Source organism: Lissotriton helveticus, chromosome 5_1 (assembly GCF_964261635.1).
Source record: "Lissotriton helveticus chromosome 5_1, aLisHel1.1, whole genome shotgun sequence".
In the NCBI taxonomy this organism is placed as follows: Eukaryota; Metazoa; Chordata; class Amphibia; order Caudata; family Salamandridae; genus Lissotriton; species Lissotriton helveticus.
In genome coordinates this window covers 169,562,988-169,588,253 of record NC_136065.1, presented here as the reverse complement: position 1 = coordinate 169,588,253, position 25,266 = coordinate 169,562,988, and the positions used below count along the sequence as shown (strand labels likewise).

General features: G+C 47.1%; 1 protein-coding gene across 2 annotated transcripts in view; it reads left to right on the top strand.

Annotated features, from left to right (window-relative positions):
• The window catches only part of RABGAP1 (RAB GTPase activating protein 1), an 855,191-nt gene that overhangs the window by 661,830 nt on the left and 168,095 nt on the right, over positions 1-25,266 (top strand). For both annotated transcript variants that reach the window (XM_078641966.1, XM_078641967.1), the window contains one exon: positions 5,091-5,195. In XM_078641966.1, the coding sequence (XP_078498092.1) occupies positions 5,091-5,195 (105 nt within the window). The remainder of the gene's footprint in view (positions 1-5,090; positions 5,196-25,266) is intronic.

Genomic DNA, 25,266 nt, shown 5'->3' with positions numbered 1-25,266 from the left:
CTTTCTGGCTCCTAAATACTGTAAATGTCAGGATAGCTGTGCTTTTTGCTGAAACAAGTGTGAAAGTCTTCATGAAAATAAAATCTCTGTGTGAATTAGAACCTGTAGGTACTCTTGATACATTATATTCAACCCAACTAAATATGTCAATAAAGTGACTGGAACAAATAGATAATTATACTCAAGGAACCGGAACCTACCTGATGGGCCAGAAGCTGTGTAAGGGGAGGAAGGTAGAGCACGGGGAATCATATTGACCTGTATTTGTGTTGTACTGCCATGCACTGTTAAACCTAATTAAATAAAAAGATTTATTTTTTTAAGTCAATACTTTAATGGATTCACTCTGATCAGGTTCTGTTCACCACTAAATCCTTAACCTAAATTTGATCATTACTTTTAGGGACTACTTTCTGTAACCTCCCTTTAGACATTAGAAACACTGTATTCTGATGGATACTTCTAACCGCAAAGTCCTCATCTTGAGAATATCCCCAGACTCTGGACTAAACCTGGAAGGTATTTCAGCATAGCCCATGTGCGCCAGTAGATGGTGTTGTGCAGCTCTGTGTCAACTTCAGAGCTGATGGCTGTATGTAGGCCCCACCCAAGAGCTGTGATGTCAGTTCATTCCTTTGCGACCTCTAGTACTTGTATCCAGAGCTAGACCCTGACTTGCTTTTTCATCAGTTGAAAAGTTTTATTGTCTAAACATTTCTCAACATTCTGCAAGGGAACATTTGCACTCCTACAACCACAGGGTTTAGCTTTGTAGGGACTTTCACAAACAGGAGTCTGTGACAGATAACCACAAAGTGTTGCTCTGGTGTTTTGGATCAGGCTAAGTCTCCAAGTCACGCGAGGCGTGTGTCCTGATAAACCAGAAGGCGATCCAGGATGGCGAAGCCAAACTGTATGTCGCTGTACATGACAGGAAGTTGCATAAGGTATGCACCCACTTGGAGTTGAGGACACAGACCCATTCCAGCTCTCTGGGCTGCTCCAGTGGCAAGTCCTTGTTGTAGCCTGAGTCTTCAGGTAAGTTCCAATCCAAAAACAAAAAGTCCAAGTGGGTTTCATCCCAGGCTTACCACTCTCTTTCTGAGAAGTAGCAAAAGCATCAAGGTGCCTCTTGGTCTCACTCCTTGTCCCCTACAGAATAGATGATTCTGCAGCTGATCCAATGAATCCTGAATTTTCAGGGTCATCGATGATATCACAACAGATTGTGGCATTTATGGAGGCCATGCTTTAAATCTTAGACACCCTCTGGTGCGTACTTTAGCCACACTGATCCACTGAAGCCTCCAGTCTGGTTACTGCCATCGGGTCTACCCTCTGGGTCATCTGTTCCTCCTGAAGCCTCTTTGGGGTCATCTCTGACTTACATGCTGACTCCATACCCTGCACCACAATCTATGCTGGTTCTTTCCGCGTTTACTTGGCCGCAACGCTGAAGACACCAGATAAGGATGCCGTTCCCATTGTTTTGTCTAACTGCAAACCAAACCTCTGACACCTCAACTAGAGTCTGTTCTAGCACTGCTTTGACGCTTCCAGACCCAGGTTAATCTGACTGATAAGGCAGTGCCTTTGCCTAAGAGTCGTCCTGCTGATCGGACTCTGACCAGAGTCGAGCAGCTTTAGGTGATGATGGTGGCGGTAGGGATGAATTTTCCCCACAATGAGACAATGACAATTTTTATCTGGACCTACAAGAGGCCGGTAGATTGGACACTTCCTCTGTGACAGGGCCTGGTTCTCCCTCTGGCTCTTCCATGGATGAGTCAGCTGCATTTGCCATAGTCATCAGACAAGCGGCTTATGTTCTAGACCTACGGTTACCTTTTGTTGAGGTGAACTAACATCTTCATAGAATTGTACAACTTTGACAGACCTCATCTGATCATTTGCTGCTGTTCAATGAAGCCCTGACACCCTCATGGGCACTTGGGCTAAACTCTGCTCCTGTAAACAGACTGGCGTTTCAGCATCCATCCATCATTTGTTCCTTTTGCTTTTGTAGCTCTAAGTGGGAAGGGTATACCCAGACGTGGGTCCCGTGCTCACTGCGCCACTGGATTCAAGCTAGCCAGGCTGATATGGGGGTGATGCCCTGAAACCGGTCCCAGGATGATTGCTTCTGGAAGGACCTGGCTTGGCAGTTCAGGGTGGACTGTTCCTATGAGGAGCAGGGTCAAGACTGATATGCATATGGCTCGATCAAAACTGGGGTGGCGTGCAAAAAAACCAATGGATTAAACCCAGATCTTTGTGACTGGGGTGAATGTTTGCATTGTACAGTATTCTGTTGATCATTTATTCCTTTTGCTTTTGTAAACAGACTGGTGACACGACTCCTCAGAACAACCCTAAGTGACACTGCCTTTCGGACGCGGCATCCTACAACGGAGAGCCTGGATTTCAGGCATCTAGTAGCAGGCCTAATCCCAATTTTTTATCTACAGTGCCCCTCCCCCGATAGTCGAGAAGATCCAAGGCATTTGGAAAGAGGATGTTTTCATCAGCTAGCCTGGCCCATCAGTCAGTCCATACCAGCTGTTTGTGGGGTAGGTAGTCCCATGTCTTTTGAGGCACGGTCTGACTGGGGAGAAAATAGGCCTGGGCACCACAATAAGTGGCCCTCAATAACGAATCACATAGCTAAAAAACTGGCCTACATTTGCAAATAGTGCAGCTTTGCACTTGTTGTATAGGTGTTCTGCCAGGTATGATGGGTGACTGCATGCATGTGTGCTTGCTGTTGCCAGGGTTTGTGGTGATATTGGGGAAATCAACTGTGAAAACCGGCCCAGCAGACCATCAAACAGGCCCATAAACAAAACAAAAACAGCCCACACTCTGACTTATCAGACCAGGCCTGAGCACTGCCTGAATGTCCTATAGGCCAGTCCAAGTCTGCTGTGTCGTGGAGATCGTGTCATAAATTCCAGAAGAGTTCTGAGCCTACTGCATGGTCATATGGTCAGGCCTACACAGGACTGACAGTTTAGGTGAGTTGTCGGATCTAGTGTGGCGCTCTACTCCACGCATTAGTGAGATTCACAGGCTTTTTGTCTGACATTCTAGCAATATATTCGTGGATATGTGTTTTGGTGGGTCTCACCTTTTTTTATCTGTTATATTGCTGGGGTTCACAATAAACATGCCTTAATCACACCGAACTCCTGTGTAGAGGCTCACTTTCATCAGAGCCATCTTGAATATGGTGGATCTTTGGGCCTAGTTTTTTTTATACTTGGTCTCCTGGCGCGTAGGGATGTCCGCTAGGAAGGTGGTTTTCAAGCCCTGTGGTGCTTGTCACCAAAAAATGTCAGTGACGTACCCACATTTGGAGTGCCGCTGGTGTTTGGAGCACTACCACGATGCCCAGACCTGCATCAATTGCCACGCTATGCACCCAAGACCTTGATGGTTTCCTCAAACTCCTCGAGACACAACCCTCACCATCTAGGTCGAGAGGAAGGTCTCGATCGGCTGTAGAGCCACTCCAAGCGTTTGTTGTCGCAATCTAGGTCATGTGGAAAATCAGGGAAGTCCATCTGTCACATGAAGAGCAAAAAGTCGAAGAGATCTTCAACTTCACCACATCTGTCGAAGGCATCTGACCAGACGAGAGAGCCTTGGCACACAAGGCCTAGCTCTGTGGTAAAGCCTGTGCATGGCCAGTTTCTCTGATTCCCCTCCCGGAGTTTACAGGAGCCGGAGCGTCCCTTCCCAGTTGCGCAAATTTTAGGAGGCCATTCACCTATTATTTGGGTGGCCCGTCCCTGCTGGAGCACCTTCGGACCCCAAGGGCTCGGGAGGGACCCCAAGTGGTCTCCCGCCAGCGGGTTCTTCCCTGGCGCTGGTCGGGCCCCTCGATCTTCCCCAGCACCTGCTCTAGTGCTGATGCAGTCTGTGCTGCCCATGCATGGCCCAACTCAGACACGTGGCAGTCAAGACAAACTTCTTGATGGAGGTGCTTCAACCAGGAGTTGTCCCCACAGAACCATTACTTTTATTTAATGAAGTCTTGTGCATAGGACAATTTTCTGCCACCATTACCCTGCCCCCAAGGGACCCCAGTTTCCTCACCCAGGAACGCACTCTGGAGAGCTTGGTGATCCAGGCCTCTACCTCCACGGTTGACTCCAGTACATTTCTACCACTCCACCAGACAGGGAATCACAAAAGGCTGGATACCTCTGGGAACAAGATGTTCTCCTCCGCCATCCTCATACTATGGTCTGGGAACACCACTCCTCTCTTACGGGCTTCACTGCACACGTTTACCAAACACTACTGGACAGCCAAGTCCGGAGAGACCACTTCTTTGACTGTTCAGTTCTCCAGGACTTTCTGGTGTGAACTTGGTTTGCAGACCCACCGCCGGGGTTGGTATTGCTGGGGTATCTATTTTAAGGTGAGGAATGCATAACTAATTGTCTCTTTCAGATGAAAAAGTTACGCTATATCTGTAAGAGACATAGATTAGTTATGGATTTTTCACCACCTCACCCATTCTCCCCGTTCTGCGAATTGACTTCTAGGGTAAGGGGCTCCCTTTCATGGCGCTAGCTTTGTGCAACAGTGGTCAGTGTCTTGCATGGTTCTGTGCTTCTGGCATGATACGTCGTGTAAAGAACTGACATCAACGCGTGAGGGCGGCGTCTAAGTAGATACTGCAACCTCATTCCAGTGCCCACGACGAATTATGGGGAACTACTTCCATTTTAATGCAGTGCAGTCTGTAATTGATAAGGGACGGTTAATCATTTGTTCTGTCAACCCCAAAAGTTTAATTATATAGTATGATATCTATATGTCTGTGGACCAGCACCCCAAATAGCACACCATAAATGATGCTTCGATGCCCATACTGTTTAACAGGTCAGCAACACCAGTGAAAAGTATGATGCTTCCAAATTTAAAATAGAAAATATTTTAAATATTGTATCTTGTTGGCATAGCTGTCACTTGACTTATTGTGTGATAAATTATGCAGTTTTTGCACTTCAGATAATGTGGAGCTGCTTCAGGTTCAAGGTAAAAGATAAGTGAACATCTCTAAAACTGTTTTTTTTTAGGCTGAAGAAAAGGCAGACGCATTGAATAAGGAATTATTAATGACAAAACAAAAGCTAATTGATTCGGAGGATGAAAAAAGGCGACTAGAAGAGGAATCCGCTCAGGTAATGTACACTTTTTTATTCACAATTCTATTTGATGTTGTAAAACCATTGTCCCTGTAATATACAATGTTGCTCTCTTACATGGACTTACAACTGTTTCATGAGTCTGTGTTTACTATTAATAGGCCATTTGATTGTTTTCTGTCTTATCTGTTTGACTCTGAACATAATGACCTATACTGTTCATTCTGATGCATATCAAGCAAATTACATCTTTACAATAAGATGATTTAACTGCACGAAGAATGTTTCACTAACCCTTTAGAATTTGGAAGTAAGTTGCAGAAGGTTTGTTGATACAATTCTAAAATGTGGTTGGCTGTAAATGTGCCTATCCATTTCAGTCTGTTACCTTGCTTAAAAGACTATCCAACCTAACAACCCTCCATCTCTATCCAAACTGCTGTCATCTGTTGCGGACAAAGAGGCCACCTAAGTATGACCTTTGTACTCGTTGAGGTCTCCACATTTAGAACATCTGTCTCCCAGAAACATTCCTTCAATGGAGCTGTGACTACTGACTTTGAACTTCATACACGTAAGCAACAGAATGAAGTCCACCCTCATTCATCTTGCTTTAACACATCTGATTGGCTAACAAGCAATTGAAAACACCACATAGGTGTTTCATTTTCACATGATCAACTATGCAACCGTACTTTTTGAAAATATCTGAATAAATGCACTTCCTAACTTTTTTTTAAACATTTCTGACCTCCATTCCCTCAGCTTCTCGGTGCATCCTTATGATTCTGATTCAAGCTGAGGGCCACACAACGTTTCTATATGGCTCGATTGTCGCTTCGAACATCTACTGTCACTTAGCTCGAATCATGGCAAAGGCAACTAAGCTTCGATCCTTCTGCAAGATTACCATTAAATTGGGCAAAAGTAACACCTGGTACCATCGTAAAGAGCTGCTGTATTAAGCGCTATATTAAAAAATCAGGTTCTCATTAACTATATGGCCCACGATGGAGGAGTTACTTATTGATGCACGCTGTATCAAGCTGCTTCTTTGTTTTTTACGAGGAAAGTAAGTATAGCAGAAGATCCAAATGAGACCAATCAGTAACAGATGCCAATGGGGAATTTAAAGTACTAGTACTACAGTTTGAGAAAGTAATAGGTAAATAAATTAAGAATTGCTGGCAGACAGCTTTGCTTTAGAATTATATAAACTAAAATATTATACCGATATAACTTAGGGTTTTGCTTTTTCACAGTTAGGCAGCCAGTTCAAAATGGCTGGGGCCATAAAACTGTAGAAATAAATCCCCTCCTGCACCACCACCGCCCGAGTTGACCGTGAGGATGCATTCCTACCAGATCAAGGGTCACCTAAACTGAGATAAGTCTCCTTCGTCCCCTCCAAGCAGCAACTAGGAAGCATGTACATAGAAATAGGACTAACTCGCCCTCAATAGAAAGGGAAACTATTCTCTTTGAACACAGACAACAACAGACAAAGGACTAACACTGCTGCCTTATTCACTATTTTGGCAGCCATCTTGAACAGTTTGCTGAGCAATAGAATCTGTGTGAAGTGGGTATGTTGCTAACACATATATTTTGATTTTTCACTAAGTGCATCTTTGGATCCATGTAATATAGTGTTTGCACTTATCCCTTTTTGACCCATGTAGCAGATTATTGGCATTTAGTGTATGCCTTTATTGCAGTATTATACTTCTACTTGTATCATGGGGCTAACACATATTTTGATTTGCCTCTAGTGACTCTCTTGATCCATGGAACTTAGTGTAGGCATTTATCCCTGTTGACCCATGTAACATATCATCGGCATTTAGTGTATGCCTTTATTGCAGTATTATACTTCTACATGTGTCTTGGATATATTTACCTACACCTAATTACCTACACCCATGTGACATATTATTGGCATTTATCTGTAATTTTTTGTCTGCATTTACCTATGCTCTTGTATAACTCTCCCACACCCGCCTTGACGCCATCCTAACATGGATCACTGCGGCAAGCACACGTATAAAATAATCTACCCACCCGCGCGCTCAAAAAAAGCCGCTAAACGCTTTAAACACAACTTCCTGAGGTCCCACCCTGAAACACCCTTTGCCGACACCTACTTCTCTCCGGTAAATGGATCCCTGAACACTGATATAATCTTCCACACCGCACGCAGACCTCAATGGAAAAAAGCGTTCTTTACCCTACTCAACGTCTCCACCACCAGGAAATCCGCTCATGGACTAACTCTCTCCATCGCACCATCTAAACTCTTCCCAGGCAGCACAGCCATTACTATCTACAATAACGGGATTGTTCTTATCCAATCCACAGACAGAAACCTGGAACTACTTGACAACCTGTTCCCCACTTTCAAAGAGCACCTCCCCAATGGGTGGCCCTCCACACATACCCCAATCCAACTGAGCCAGAACTCCTCACCGCCAACTAACACCGCAGAACGACCCACCGCCTCTGACCCTCACAACCCGACTCTATGCCATCCCAAATGCCCCCTCAATATCACCACCCCCCCACTCCCTACACTCCTGCCGCACCTAGCTCCCCCTCCAACGGTGCCCTCTCTCCCCCCACTCCCTGCTCCCCCCCCTCCGGGCCCCCACCCCTCCCTCAACATCTCCCCCCCCATTCTCTGCACTCAAACAACCCCTGACATACACCCCTCCCTCAACATCTCCCCCCCACTCCCTGCACTCCCACCACTACTAGCCTTCACTCCTCCCCCAACAGCGCCCCCCCCTTTTGTGGCACTCAACGCATTCCAGACCAACACCCAACACCTCCCCCCCCCACCCCATGCACCCCATGCACCCCCGTCACTCCTAGCCTCCACTCGTCCCTCAACAGTTCACTCCCCACCCTTAGCTCCCCCTCCACTCCTGGTCCCCACTCCCCCCTCAACATCTCCCCCCCACTCTCACTCCCCATTACTTCACCTGCCCCCCCGCTTCGACCAATTTCCACACGTCTCGCATTTGCCTCACCCCACCTGTTGCTGATTACCCTTCCAATAACTCTAACCCCATACTCAACGGCACGCTGGACGCAATCATGACCACCCTCCTCCAAGTGAAAGAAGATCTCCACACACTCAAAGAGTCACTCCTCACGCACACCGAGCATCCCCCCCTCTCCACCACGTCTCAACGAATAATCAACTCCCCCCACATCGCAGGCACCCCATACGTAGGACCTCTATTCCCTCTCGCAAAACCTCCAACAGGCCTAAGCGCACCATCAAGTCACATCCTAATTGCTCCTTACATTGGACCTCGCAATACCGCCAACCGCCCCCAGCGCGCAATCAAGACTCTCTCGGACAGCGATATACACACCCTACTCAGCACATATGAACCGGCAACCCAAAACAGCTTAGCCACCACGCACATGTCCATCCCTACGATTCTCTCCAACCCTATTAGGCACCCCACGCATAGCAACAGAGGCTCTGTTCCCGACAACCTCACTAAAGTCCCTCTCACTATGGACCCCTCCACCTCCCCGTGCACCCCCAGACTCAAATGCACACTTCTCAACTGTAGATCGGCCCAAAAACACTCGACGGAGGTCGCTGACCTCATCATGTCCAGGAACCTTGACTTGGCCATACTAACTGAGACCTGGTTAACTGAATCCTCCAATCCTATCATGAATATCCTAGTTCCCCCCCAACTACTGCATCACTAGACTTGACAGGTCCATCAAGACAGGCGGCGGAATCGCCTGCATTTACAAGAGCAACCTCTCTATTAATAAAGTCACCGCCCCTTCCCATACCTCCTGTGAATACTTATGCCTTGAGGTCATCAGTGAGAACAAACCTGTATGTTCACTACACATCATGTACCACCCCCCGGGGGACAACCTCCTCTTCTCCCAACAACTCATGGACACTATCTATCAACGCAGGACGGCAAAACACACAAATTTACCTTGGTGACTACAATCTCCACTGGAATGATAGCAGTGACGCAGTAGTTAATAGCCTCAAAAATGTCCTTATCGCCTCTGACCTCACGCAAATTTGCAGCACTCCAACACATGACAAAGGCTCTATCCTCGACCTGGTCATCTCCAAAGAAGGCACCACTCAACTTGACTCAATCCAACCGTGTGACTGGTCAGACCACCATATTATCACATTCCTCATCAAGGAAAAAGTAAAACTCATCCCGGTGCAATACGCCATGCCCAAAGTTTGGAAAAGAGACATGAAGAAACTCAATCCAAACTCTCTACCCCCTAACAGCTGCAATCTCCTACTCCCTCCTACCGACGTTACTGACGTCCCGGACCTAACTGACCACTATCTCAACTCCATGGCCTCAATAATCAATGAGGCCGCTCCAATGCAACTGAAAAGAGTATCCACTAAGATATCCAACCCCTGGTACAACGGGAGTCTCAATGAAGAGAGACGGGCTATGCGGATGGCAGAGCGCACCTGGAGATCAATCCCCTCTGCACTGCATCTTAAAACTCTGAGGAAAAAGAGAAATGCATATTTCAGGAAAATAAAACGCTCAAAATCAGAGTTCTTCAGACTCCAGCTAGACCAAGCAAAAAAACGTCCAAGTAAACTGTTCGAGCTAATCCGATCTCAATCTAAGGAACAACCCCCAGCTGTCGACATTATGAGCACTACTCCTTCCTGTGAAGATTTCTCATCCTTCTTTAACAAAAAAACTGACAATATAAGGAGAGACCTCCTCAATGACGCAAGCCTTTACTCAATACCCAACTGCATAACTCCCAATAAACTAAAAAACAATGCGATCTGGTCATCCTTTGACACTTACTCTGAAGAAGAAATTGACAGAATACTCAGCACCCTAAAACCATCCAATCACCTCACTGACCCTCTTCCTGCTAACGCCGTAAAAGACTTCATCCCTCTGCTACTCCCACTCTGGACTAAAATTATCAATAGCTCACTACTACAAGGAACCATCCCGGACTCCCTCAAAGTTGGACAAGTTACACCTTTACTGAAGAAACCAACAGCCGACCCTACTGATCTAAACAACTACCGTCCGATTACCAACATTCCCACTCTCGTCAAACTCTTAGAAAAATGCGTCCAATTACAATTGACAAAGCACATAGAACAGTTTGATCTCCTCAACCCACACCATTGAGGCTTCCGAGCTGGGCACAGCACTGAAACGGCTATGACCCACATAATTGACGATGCCATCCAAATCTTAGATCAAAATAATACCTGCCTCCTCATCCTTCTTGATCTCTCTTCAGCATTTGACACAGTGAAACATGAGAACTTACTCGATCTCCTAAAGACAAGAATGGGCTTCTCTGGGACTGTGCTTCGCTGGTTCACTTCCTTCCTACACAACAGGTCTCAAACATTCAAGAGCAAAAACCTGATTTCTTCCCCAGTACCGGTTTCGTTAGGTGTCCCTCAAGGATCCTGCCTATCCCCTACTTTGTTCAACCTAGTTATGGAGCCTCTCACCACCCTGCTACAAACATCCAATGTTCACTTTCACATGTACGCCGATGACACTCAAATATATCTCAAGTTACACTCCCCCAAAGACATCCTGAGTCTGAACTCAACGATCAGAAGCACCCAATCCTGGCTGGCCGATAACCACCTCAAACTCAATGCTATGAAGACTGAGTTCCTCCTAATCTCACCTCCCTCGAAAATATCCTCCGCTCAAACATGGCTTAAGCACCTAACAGCACTCAATGTCCAACCGACCATCGTGGACTCAGCAAAATCCTTAGGCATAACACTTGACACCAACCTCAACATGCAGCAGCATATCAGCAAGGCTACCAAGGGGGCGAACTTCCAAATAAATACCTTGAGGAAACTGAAACCCTTCCTTCCAGCAAAGACTTCCAAACAGCAGTACAAGCTCTAGTCATTCCTCGCATAGACTACGGCAGCGTGGCCCTCTGCGGCCTCCCCCTAACGACAACTGCACCCCTCAGAGCGTCACTAAATGCAGCAGCGAGACTCATCACTGGATCAAAAAAACACTCGCATATCTCCCCTGACTTCAAATCCTTGAACTGGCTGCCCCTTGAAGCCAGAATACAGCTGAAAATTGCCTGCATGACGCACAAGGCTATTTACCTGAAATCACCCAGCTACCTCTCTCATAAGTTGACAATTTCCGGCGGGTCCAGAACTACCAGGAGCACAAACAATCTTCTGCTGAAACCGCAAAGATTCCGGAAGGAAAAAACTTACAAACGCTCCTTCTCTGGAATGGCGCCCAGGATCTGGAATGCACTTCCTCCTGAAACTAGGCTCATCTCCTCCTCCCTTCTTTTTAAGAAAGAAGTCAAAAGTATCCTTATGGCTAAATACACTTGAACAATGCGTTTGACTTACACTGCGAACAGTATTCCAGTATTTTATGATCATATAGCCTATATATTCCTCTGCACGTGTGTTTTGACTTATATTAGTCTAAAGTGCTTAGATCCTTTTTTCTCCATCTCTGTATAGTTACAGCGTTTTGTTGTCATACGTTCCAACTATGCCTTGCTACCTCATACCTGTACTATACGTAATATTTTTCTATGTACATGAACTTGATGATCTTGATGATGATTACACCTGCCTCTGTAAAGCGCTCTGTTATCTGCAAAGATCTTGTTCGCGCTATATAAAACTTTCAAAATAAATAAAAAATAAATAAAAGTAACACAGCCATATTCACAGAATTGGAGACTGGCTTAACTGAATCTTCAATTCCCTTACCAGAATCAACCATGCCAGACCAAACTGGTGAAAATTAGTTGAACAAATTTTAAAAAAAGTAACATTTACTATCCCAAGATACATAAATAATTTATTATTGCTCCAAAATATAGCAATTTAGACAGATAGCAAGTTGAGTTTAAGCAAAGGAAACAGTGTAAGTGTGAACTGATGTACCGGATTCTGAATCTGAAAGAGTTTATACCTTTCACAAAAAGGCGTAATAGTTACCAAAATAATAAAAGCTGGCGAGTCCAACCCTTGCATCCTAAGTAAGTTCCCAGTTTTCTTCGGGTGTTGATCTGTCTGCAAACAAAGAAAGTAATACTTCGGAGCAATGAGCAAAAAAGTCATATATTTGTTTTACTTTAAATGAGTTAAATTGCTTGCATCAATGAATAGGAAAAGAGTGGGGCCAAAACAGTGGAAATCGAAGCAAAGACAAAAAAACATAGAAGGTAGTTACAACTGAAGTACGAGCAACCGATGCATTCATTTTTACATTTGAGGAATATGTTTAGGAAGATTCTACTCACACTTCTAATAAGTTGATCTAAAACCCAGTATCCATTTAATCAGCATGGTGGGGGCACAAGCTATAATTACCTTAGGGCATAAGTTATAGTTATTTCTTGCTGAATTTCTATGGTTTTGTGTGTGAAAAATCTGAACCAAACTTTAACGTCCCTGGAAACTTTTTGTTTGTTAAAAAAAATATATAAATAGATAAATATATGTATAAACATTTATATATGTATATATCACTCATCTGGTTTCACAAAATGCCTCTCAATCATGAGAACATAACGTTTCTGGATGACATCTATTGTACCTTTAACATAGCCTAACTGTAACATGTGAAAACAAGAATCTATACGTGTATTTTGACATATTCTCGGTGAGCCCCCCTTAGTACTCCCTGTTGGTCTCCTTAGAAATGTAGTAAGAGATGTATGTATTTTAAGGAGTAAATGAATAGTCAGAACTACCTGTATTTCGGACAATGGAATCTTACCATTTGTCCATCAATGATGTCTACTGTAAACGTTTTTTTTCAATCTATGCTTGTATGGAGGTTTTATATAGCAATACCTGCCACTGGCATTCTTGTATGGCTTTTTCTAGATATTGTCGCCTAGACATCAAAATTACATTGCAAACCCTTGTCAGGGGCTTTGATTGATGAATCATCTATTTTCTGTGCATTAAGGAGATATTTTACTGATACTGGGTTTTAGACAGATTTATAAGAGGAGGTGTGTGTACAATCTTCCCAAAGGAATTCCTCAAATGTCAAAATGAATGCATTTTTAACGCAGGGTCACTATATATTGAACACCATAATAAATAGAAATATTTTTAGTAGCAGATCTGCATCATTAATGGAGCATACTAAGATGCTCGTTGAAATAGTTAGGTTCACTTTATGAAATAATTTTCTATTTTATTGTTATTGCTACTTATTACCTCAGAGTGTTGGCAGGGCCTCCTGCTTTCTCCCGTCAGATGCAAATGTAACGATGTGGCCTTTGGAGAAATGCTATTCGAACTGAGAATTGGATGATTACTATAAGAATGTACAGATGTGGATGCGTTGTGTTGACAACGCTTGAAATGTTTTGTCGCACCAAAGAGAATTTACCTTTGAGGGTTTTATGTTCGCTAGTTTAATTTCTAATCACAGTGTAATGTCTTGGATTTACACTTCATTATTTATAACTGAAATAGCCTTTCATTCCATTCTCGTGGCTCAGAGACCGAGGCTAATATGAGATTACACTATGTCATGCTGAATTGAGAGGCAATCGGAGACAGGCATGATTTGCTGATTAAGAGCAATGAAAATGCAAGCATCTCTAATAAAGTTGAAAGTTATGACGGACGTCTTTTAACATTATATGGCAACCAGAGTGGTGAATTGTGCCTGATTGTTAAAAAGCACGGCAATGCACTGTTATAGGATCCTATTCTAAGGAGTCATTTGCCAATGAAAGCAAATGTGTCTTACTTTGCAAGCAGAAAATATTGTACCTAAGGAACTAGTCATATAAGATGGCTTCATGTTTCATTTAGGGATAATAATGGTAAATGGTACTCTATAGCATCATTCTTAAATTTCCAATTCACATTTATGGTCCATATTCTGCAGTGTCCCTGTAAACATCAGTAACTAGTGAGTGATATACATCAACTAAGTAAAAGTCACTCAATATGTTGGTGCTGTTGAGGCAGTTTGACTGATATCCTATTGCCATGCATTTTAATAAATCCTATAACAATGACTAAACAATTCTGCAGCAAATCTGAATACCAGAGAGATGGGTACTGTGAACTCAAGTTGAGGTAATTATAGTGAAGGTTATTATTCTGTTATCCACAATGAAACCAACCAGTCTCAAATCGGATCAAGATTTATAGCTGAAAGAAACACGTAGTGATAGATTCCTTACCTTAGATTTAACCCCAGGTGTCAGACTAGATCCGGAAAGTTTTTGTCAGCAGTACCTCTGCGCATCCGTAGGCGTCGTTGTCGCCGAGATGACGCAGCTGGAGTTACTTAGACGTGCCCACGCGCGCTGACGTCAGTTCTTTCTTTTTCCGCACCAACAAGTGTAAATCCGGGAAGAGCAAGTACACCCAGTCACTTTTTGACTGAGTTTTTTCGAGGCTTTTTGTCTCAAATCTTTTGAGTTGATCGACTCCTGGTGTCATAGGCAGGGCTGGACTGGCTACCAGGCGTTTTGGAATGCTGCTGAGCTGGGGGCTGATTTCGTTGATGGGGACCTGCATGTACTGAACAAAATTCATTTTGCTTTAATTATTTCAAAGCACACACAGGTCTCCATGAACTAAATCAGCCCCCACCGCAGTGAAATCAGCCCCAAGCTCGGCAGTATTCCAAAACTCCCGGTCGTCAGTCTGGCCCTGGTCGTAGGGATGCCCGGCTTTAAGAACTGTGGGATTGTCACCACATGATGTCGGTGATGGACCCACACCGTGTGTGTGTCTACTGCCTGGGGCATGACCGCGACTCCAAGTTGTGCTCTGCGGCGCTCAAGGTCCCGGTGCTGTGGGAGGTCGAGGGACCGGTCGAGGAGCCGTCACCGTTTCTCTGGATCTAAGTCTTCGCACTGAGGGTCAGGTAAGTCAAAGCATTCCAAGAAGAAGTCGACGAAGCGTCGTCGCTCTTCGGCTTCGCTCTTCGGCTTCCCTTTGCGCGTTGCAGCTGAGGGTGCGGGTGGTATCACCCCCTAGGCTCCGGCGGAGCCTACGACATCGCCGCTGGCCTACCCGCCCTTTCCGAGTCCGCCGGAAACTTTTGCTCAGGTACAAGAGTTTCTTTCTGCCATGGCCCGACTCTTTGGGCCGTCTGGCCCCCCCGGCTCGCATGCAGGCCCCGTGTACCCGACTGGGGGTCCTGCCCTTCCTTCGCCGGCAGCTATGACCCGGCGCCGCAGGAGGCTATGGCCCCGGCGCCGCTTGACCCCCCTGGATCGGGGCTCGGATCTCTGGCGACACCGGTCGACCTCATAACACCTCAATCGGTGTTATAAAGTCACGCTGTAGGGCCTTTTTACCCCTGTGTCCGTTCTCCTTATTTTCAGCCTGTTTCACAGACTTCAGAGGAAGGGTGAGAACTGGGAGGGGTCTGAGGACCCTCTCACACAACAGTGTGATTATGATCCAGACTGGGCAGAGGATTTGGGAGATGCCAGTGGTCTTGACACCTCACCTGACCGTGGCATGCTGTCTCCTCCTATTGTGGCTACGGAGGAGGGAGCCAGTTACGCAGTGGTGTTGCGTAGGGTGGCTGAGGCCCTCCACCTCGAACTTTCTACAATGGCCATCAGGACTAACCTCCTGACAGAAGTGCTTCAGCCGGCGGCAACCTCTTCGGAGCCCTTGCTGACTTTTAATGACACACTTTCGGACGTTCTTTTGGGCGCTTGGTCTAGGCCCAACACAGGGGCTCCTGTGGACAGGAATGTTGCTCAACGCCATCGCCCGGCCCCGGGCAGCCCCCTTTTTCTCTCCCAATACCCCACTCCCAAGAGCTTGGTTGTCCAAGCCTCTGTTTCACAGAGTGCGTTCCCTTCCGTCTCCTCTGGATAGGGTATCCAAGAAGCTGGAGCAGCTTGGCAAGAAGCCGTTTTCATCTGCCAGCTTACGGCTGTAGTCTGTGAACACGGCATGCCTCTTAAACCGTTATTCCCACTCTGTGTGGGATACGGTTGCACGGGTGCTGCCCAACTGTCCGGAGGAGCACGGACAGTACTATCCCTAGCTATTGCGGCTGGGAGAATCGCAGCTAAGTTCACCATCCGCTGTGGGCTTGATAACGCCGACTCGCTGGGCAGGACGATTTCCATGACTGTGGCGCTTCGGCGCCATGCCTGGCTGAGGACAATTGGCTTCTCGGGGGATGTCCAGAACACTCTGATGCACATGCCCTTTGCTGACATTCTCCTTTTTGGCAATAATGTGGATAGTGCTTTGGAGCGCTTTAAGGACTCACGGGCTACGGCCAAGTCCTTGAGCCTGTCGACCATTCGGCCTTCTCCGCCTAATGCTTTTCGCTCCTTACATGGCCACGGAAAGGTGCCCCACCACATTAATTTCCGTCACAGGCCTGCGCAGTAACAACCTCAGCGCGGAAGTGGGAACCGCCTTGGCGGTTCTGGGGGCCAGCGGACGGGTCAGTCCACCTTCACCCCCGCAGCATCCACTTCAAAGCCTTTCTAGTCCGAGCTTTCTGTCCCATCAAACGCCAGTGGGTGGCAGAATTCGCCATCATCTCCCCCACTGGTGCACCATCCCCTAGGACAGGTGTGTGCTGCAAATAGTCCAAAGGGGCATCTCCCTCCCCTACGAGACTACTCCTCCAGCCAAGCCACCTCAGTACCACCGCGGTTGTATGACGATCCATCATCCCCAACGTCATCGCGGGAGTTCACATCGCGGCAATTACATCGCAAAGGAAGTTACACCGGCCATTTTCTCATCGGACGTAATTGCAACGCAAATGCGGCCATGTAATAGGATTGCGTGTCACATCGGCGTCTTTACATCGTGCGACATTTAGCTGGATTTTCTCCATTCTTTATTTTACCTAAAAATGCAGTGACTTACTTTTTGGCGCCTGATCAAACGTGCTGGCTGTGGAATGCAAGGTGACAAGGTTCCCTTTCTGATTCAGGCATTAATTATCCAGTCGGCTGCAGCCAAACCAGCTGTTGGAAAAAGGCATTTGAGTCGGTGGGGCCTTGGCGCTCAAAGAAGAAAAGTCTCGCTGGTGCATTAGCGCGTTTCAATGAAAAGGTGCAAACTGTGAATCGGGACCCCGGTGTTTACAGACTGTGCAGCACATATGTTTCTGCGTCTGTGTGCGCAGCTTTTACAGTTCCTCGGTGTTTGTGCTAATATTATGTGTATTTGTATCTTGCATGCATCACACCTAAGGTTCATGACAAATTAGATGGGCTTAGCATAGCTAACTAAATAAGTAACACAAGACAAGTGAAAACAAAAATCAATGGCATCAACTACATCTTAACGGACACCAAAGATTAAAACATAATTTAACAGGCATTCTGCCCACCTTTTAAAGAAAGATGTTATCTTGCAGATGAATGCCTGGTGAAAAAACACGTCATTGTGTTATGGGATCGTGCAGAATTGCAAGTTTTAAAAAAGTTGTGCCCACACGTTATTTACAAGAAATGATAAATTAATGCAATTCGCCGTTCAGTGAACGGTGCAAATCGGATATTGTGAAATTCCGATTGTTATAGGTTTGCCACAATGTGCAATGAATATCCTTATTCAGGCGGCCACATTTAGAAGGGTTTGGTGGAAGGTGAGAACACAAATACAATGTGAAGAGTTGCACACAACACCCAACAAAAGGCAGACTAGACACAGACCTGCCGCGGCCAAATTAAAAATTGATTGGCAGACAAGGAGAAACATTTGGGCTGTGGTTTTTGGTTGTCAATGTAACGATGGAAAATCAAGTTACTTGATCATGTCATTTGAAAATGCAGTATGATATACTTTCAGGAATTGATTGACATTATTGGTAAGATGCACGTAGGAATAGTGACAAGGCAGGGTACCGAGGAAAAGTGAACACTTGGATGAAAGGTAACACCAGAGTGGCGAAAACACACAGAGACCTAGTTCATAATCATACGCAGTGTCATCTTACTGATTTTTCGGGCCCCTGACAAAACATATTTTTTCGAGGCTCCTTGTTCGGAACTATTTTGAATTGTCTAATAATCCAAGCCTGCATGATGCCAAACATTGTAATGTATTTAAACCTGCACACAAAATAACTGAAGTGTGTCTTGTCAGAGGCTCATGCATCCATCCATCCAGCCATCCATTCATCCATCCGCCATCCATTCATCCATCCGCCATTCATTCATCCATCCACCCACTCACCACACACATCACCCATACACCCACCCATCCATCCATCCACCCAGACAGCCATCCATCCGCCATCCATTCATTCATCCATCCTCCATCCATCCATTCATCCATCCATCCATTCATCCATCCATCCGCCATCCATCCACCCATCCACCCACTGAGCACACACATATCACCCATACACCCATCCATCCAGACAGCCATACATTCATCCATCCGCCATCCATTCATCCATCCCCCAGCACCCATACATGCATCCATCCACCCCCCACCCAGCATCCATCCGCCATCCATCCCCCAGCATCTATCCGCCATCCTTTCATCCATCCACCCACCCACTCCACCCACCCAGCACTCATACATGCACCCATGCATCCATACACCCATCCATCCATACACCCATCCATACATCCATCCATACACCCATCCATCCATCCCTCAGCCCCCATACATGCATCCATCCACCCCCCCACCCAGCACTCATACATGCATCCACCCACCCATACACCCATCCAGACAGCCATCCATCCATTCATCCATCCGCCATCCATTCATCCACCCACCCACCACACACATATCACCCATACACACATCCATCCATCCACCCAGACAGCCATCCATTCATCCGCCATCCATTCATCCATCCACCATCCATCCATCCACCATCCATCCATCCATTCACCCACCCACTGAGCACACATATCACCCATACACCCATCCATCCGTCCATCCAGACAGCCATCTATTCATCCATCCGCCATCCATTCATCCATCCCCCAGCACCCATACATGCATCCATCCACCCCCCACCCAGCATCCATCCGCCATCCATTCATCCCTCAGCACCCATAGATGCATCTATCCACCCCCACCCAGCATCCATCCGCCATCCATTCATCCACCCACCCACTCACCACCCACCCATGCACCCATCCATCCATCCCCCAGCCCCCATACATGCATCCATCCATCCACCCCCCACCCAGCACTCATACATGCATCCACCCACCCATACACCAATCCATCCATCCAGACAGCCATCCGCCATCCATCCGCCATCCATTCAGCCATCCATCCACTCACCACACACACACACACACACCCATCCAGCCACCCAGCACTCATACATGCATCATTCATGCATTCATCCATCTATATTAAATAATAACAACATAGCCGCTGGTTTGCAGTCTGCATTTTTTAATGGCATGTGACAGACTGTGACGTATTTTTAATGTTTTTTAATGGCATGTGACAGTCTGCATTTCGAATTTTTAATGTTGTTACGATCATTTTGCTGCATTTTTACAAGGAAAATCCTGTTTTGAATGGTGTTACGATCATTTTCACAAGCCTCTTTTATTAGAATCAGCGAAGCTTTGCCGAAGCCCTGTACATATGTGACCAAGAGGAGCTTACGCTAATTGCACGTGGGTGCCATCTTCCTTGTAAATGGTGCAATGATATGTACAGGCCGTCCGTTTTAATAAAGGGTTTGATTTGCATGCTTATTTTAGTCAAAGCCTAGCGTTGTAATATGCCAAGGTGAGAACACAAATACAATGTGAAGAGTTGCACACAACACCCAACAAAAGGCAGACTAGACACAGACCTGCCGCGGCCAAATTAAAAATTGATTGGCAGACAAGGAGAAACATTTGGGCTGTGGTTTTTGGTTGTCAATGTAACGATGGAAAATCAGGTTACTTGATCATGTCATTTGAAAATGCAGTATGATATACTTTCATGAAGTGATTGACATTATTGGTAAGATGCACGTAGGAATAGTGACAAGGCAGGGCACCGAGGAAAAGTGAAGTGTATTTTTTCGAGGCTCCTTGTTCGGAACTATTTAGAACTGCCTATTGTCTAATAATCCAAGCCTGCATGATGCCAAACATTGTAATGTATTTAAACCTGCACACAAAATAACTGAAGTGTGTCTTGTCAGAGGCACATGCATCCAGTCCATTTTAATAAAGCGTTTGATTTGCATGCTTATTTTAGTCAAAGCCTAGCGTTGTAATATGCCATTAACATCGCATGCGTTGTTATTGCATGCGATGATAATGACATCGCACCGTCGTAGCATGCGTACTAAAAGCATGCGATGTGAACGACGATGCGATGTCAAAGTCTCGGTGCGATAGCACTGCGATGTTTTTACCCCGATGCGATGGGTGTTTTCCTACCACCGATGTCAGAGGACCAACTTGCGCTTCTTCAGCAGGAAATCACGGTTCTCTTGGCCAAGGGGGCATCAAGCTCATTCCTGGGCCAGAAGTAGGTTGTGGTTGATATTCCTGCTTCTTTCTGGTCCCCAAGAAGGACAAGAGCCTGCCTCCTATCTTGGACCTCAGGAACGTCAACCGCTTCCTCCAGAAGTAGAAATTCAAGATGTTGACGTTAGCTCAAGTCTTGTCTGCTCTCGACCCTGGAGACTGGATGGTAGCGTTGGACTTGCAAAACGCATATTTCCACATCCCCATCCTGCCGGCCCACCAGCACTACCTGCGGTTCACGGTAGGCCATAAGCATTTTCAGTTTACCGTGCTCCCCTTTGGCCTTACCAGCGACCCTCGGGTTTTCACGAAAGTGATGGCGGTAGTCGCAGCTCATCTGCACAGATCGGGGGTTCCAGTCTTCCCCTAGCTTGACGACTGGTTGTTGAAGGCGGGCTCACCCCAGGCAGTCGTCTCCCACCTCCAGATTACAGCTGACCTCCTGCATTTGCTGGTGTTCTCCATCAACGTGCCGAAGTCGCACCCGATTCCCTCGCAGAAGTTCCTCTTCATTAGAGCGGTTATGGACTCAGCGCAGTTTCGGGTATATCCTCCCGAGCAGCGAGTTCGGGATATTCAAGCTATGATTCCGATCTTTCAGCCTCTATCCCGGGTTTCAGTCAGGACGACCCTCTGGCTCCTGGGCCTGATAGCCTCCTGCATCCTGTTGGTGGATCATGTCAAATGGCATATGCGGGCTCTGCAGTGGGACCTGAAGTTCCAGTGATCACAGCAACAGGGCAACCTGTCCGATCATGTCCAGATCTCGGAGGTCACTGCACGACAATTGCAGTGGTGGCTCACAAATCGCGAATGGGTTAATTGCAGATCCCTCTCCCTTCCCCAACCGGAACACACAATTGTGACAGACGCGTCCCTTCTGGGATGGGGCGGCCACATGGGAGAGGCAGAGTTTAGAGGCCTCTGGCGGAGTCCGGGCTCCACATCAACCTTCTGAAGCTTCGGGAGATCCGGCTTGCTCTGAAGGCATACCTTCCCTCTGTCCGGGGAAGACTTGTGCAGGTGATCATGGACAACACCACCGCCATGTGGTACTGCAACAAACAAGGCGGGGTGGGGTCGTAGTCCTTATGTCAGGAGGCTCTACACCTCTCTGAACTCCCAGGTGGACGAACTCTGCCGCCGGTGCATGATGGATTACGAATGGCGTCTGCACTCGGACGGGGTGCAAGGTCTCTTTCAGCAGTGGGGAGAGCCTTGGTTAGATCTATTCGCCACCGAAGAGAACGCGCAATGTCATCAGTTCTGCGCGTTGAAATTTCTAAGGCGACACTCACTAGGTGTCGCTTTTCTTCGCAAGTGGAGTTGCGGTCTACTATACGCCTTTCCGCCTATTCCACTTCTACCCAGAGTGCTGAAAAAGATCAAGCCCGACTGGGCCCAAGTCATTCTTGTGGCTCCGGACTGGGCTTGAAGAGTATGGTATCCCAAGCTACTCGGCATGGCTATCGATCCCTCGATCCCAACTGCCTCTTCGGGAGGATCTTCTGTTGCAGCAACTGGGGACGGTCCTCCACCCGAATCTGTCCAGCCTCCACCTCCTTGCGTGGCGATTGAGCGGCGGCAGTTGACGTCTTTTGACCTGCCTCCGGAAGTTTGTGATGTAATCTTGGCAGCCAGGCGTCCTGTAGGAGAGTAGGGTCTCCTTCCTATAGTCACCCCCACTTTTTGCTTTTGCTTTACTGGTTTTCGACTTAGATGTGGCTGTGGGCCTGCTAATCAGACCCACAGCCCAGATGCACTCTCTAAATTCACACCATGTACCCTAGATACATCCAATTGGGAATTGGCTCACCTTATCAGCCCCTGTAGAAGTGTACCTTAGGTACTTAGGGCATAGGTGTAACCAAGGCCTACCAGGGGCTGTAGCATGTATTATGCCACCCCTGCTGGCCACTCAAACTGACACAACTGGCTGATCACTCAGCTGGGGCAAGGTCGTGTAATCACCCCTTGCTTAGGTATAGTATTCATATATCTACCCTTAAATATAGACACACAGTAACCTATAAGTCACTCCTATGGCAGGCCTTAACAATCCTGGAGGCAGAGTGCTTGGTTATGTGTGAGATGGTGCTCTAGAATGAGCTGAGCCTTTCTGCAGCTTTCGGAACCATGTCCTTATAGCTGTTCTATGATATTGCCATACCATATACTCTTAAGTGCATTATAATCCTCGCGGTTGAATGCTAACCTTGGTTTGGCTTTATCTAAACATGTCGTATAAGGTGTCATACGCTTTGGAATACTACCCCCTTGCCAATTCCGGCAACGGGGGTAGCATTCCACCCTTCTAGAGGGAGAAGACATGTTGCTTCCATTAATCCCCGTTAAAGTTAACCAGAGCCTCGGCATCACAAAATGGATGATGCTGCCACAGACACAAGTCTGGCCTCCTGCTGCTGGACGAAACTCCGGCAGGGGAGGCCTGGACAATAGGTTTCCTGTCACAGGGAGGTGCTAGCACCACCCCAGACAGGAGATAGTGGATTGGGGCAGGGAGGGCTGAATGAAACTGCCTGGGGCACACAAGGTGTCCCATGCATAGGCCAGTTCAAACCGGTAGTGGGGCCCTCCAGCCCCAGCTGTGGCGCGAAACTGGACAAAGGAGAGGGGGTGTAACCACCCCCCTTCCTGGTCCCACCCATAGGAGGGACCTAGAAACCAAACCAGCCCCTTTTAGTTGTATAAAGGTAGGAGCTGGACCCCAGGACTTTAGATTAATCCTGGAATCGAATAGAAGACGAATCTCTGGACCCTTCGACATTCAACAGAAGCTGAAGACTGAAGAATCTCCCTTGTGGCCAAGGAGTGACCACCCTGGGCAACCAGGCACCATCCAGCAACTCGACGGCTTGCTTTGTCCCTGTTCCCGCCGGAACTCGAGCACAGAGCCTGACAAGACCTCGACTCCCGGACTCCTCTGACCCCACTGCACGACTCCAGCACAGCTGAGCACCGTGGAAGGCGTTGGAATCCGTGGAAGCAGGCAACTTGGAAAGTCTTCAACTTGCTAACAGCGCAGCTCCTGAGGCACCCTAGAAGCTGTGCACTGGGGACTGAGACACCCCTACACCGAGCTCCACCTGCACCGAAGACCAGCCCTTCCCACTCCACGAGATCTGCATGGGGCCCTTCTGCTTGTGTTCTGCTCGACGCGTTGTCTGGTTGCTGGCCCGTTGGCTAGTAGCCCTCTGACGACGATCCTTGAGAAAATCCATCGCTGGTCTGGTTGCTCCAGACTGGCCCTTGCTTCCCTGAAAAGGCGAAGTACCTCAGACCCTCCTGGTCTGCACCAGAATCCTTTTGTGTATCCTGCGTGGGTTGCCTTTGATTAGGCTTGTTGGCTCCAATCCGGAAGTCGACCCCTCCATCTGCGAGAACCTTCGTGGGACAGCTCCTCTCCAGGACCTGGTCGTCCTCGACACCTCCTGGTCCGCGTGGCTGCAACGACAAGCTTCACATCCACACCTGATTGCTCCTCGACGACATCTGGTTCCACCCGGTCACTGGCTAGTGACCTAGACTCTGTCCCCTCTGCTTTCAGGTCTTCTTCACCCTTGGATCCACCCGGACATCTTCCTCCTGGTCGCCTGCAGCATCTTCTTCCAAGGCTCCATAGGAAACCACGAGAAAACCTGACACACTTTGACACCTATGCACCCGCAGCCCGTGGGTGAGATAACGCGAGTACTTCGGTGCTCCTGTAGGGATTGGCTATCCTAGTGTCTGGTTTTGCTAGTTGTATAATCCTAGTTAGAAAGGTAAGTAATGAAGTTTTAGGACACTTCCGGTCTAAGTTCCTATTGACTTTCTATTGACTCTCGCGTGAGAGTACTGACTCTGCACACGCCGCCTGTGGGCCTCCTACTCCTAACCTAAGGGTCAGATAGTGTAGCCCCAGCAATCCTCTAGGCCCTAGGCCTTTCCTTTTTCCGAGTCGTGGTTCTTATACCACTTACTTAGTATATGGTTTTACGCGCCCCTAGGGCCTAACTGTAAATTGTGCTATTTAAAGTATTTCTGAGTAGAACTTGTTATGTGCTTTGGCCTGTGATCTCATAAAGAGTTCAGAGGAGTGTGTTAGTAAATAAATACATATATATTTTATATATATCCTGTGTGGTGTCCTTTCATTTGATATTCAAGGGGTTACATATGGTAAAACGGCTGGCTTTACACGCCCTCAAGAGTCTTTTAGCCTAAGACTGTTCTGTCCACGCTACCTCTAGGATAGCTGGTCTATAAGGTTGACTTACAACCATCACCATAAGGGTTGTTTGGACTGGTTCAAGGTGTTCACTAGAATAATGAACATCATATACCAGGCCAACTTCTCACACGTCCCTCCACTAAGACTGCATACGCCTGCAGGTGGAACAAATTTGTGGCATGGTTCACAGCAAAGGCTGTGGATCCCCTTTCTGACCCTCTTTCAGAGGTCCTTCTATTCCTCCTTTCTTTGGCCCACAGGGCTCTGCTCTGGGCACTATCAAGGGCTATCTCTCGGCCATTTCAGCCTTCTTACGGCTTCCAGATCAGCCTTCCCTTTTCAAGTTCCCTGTTGTAAATAGATTCTTTA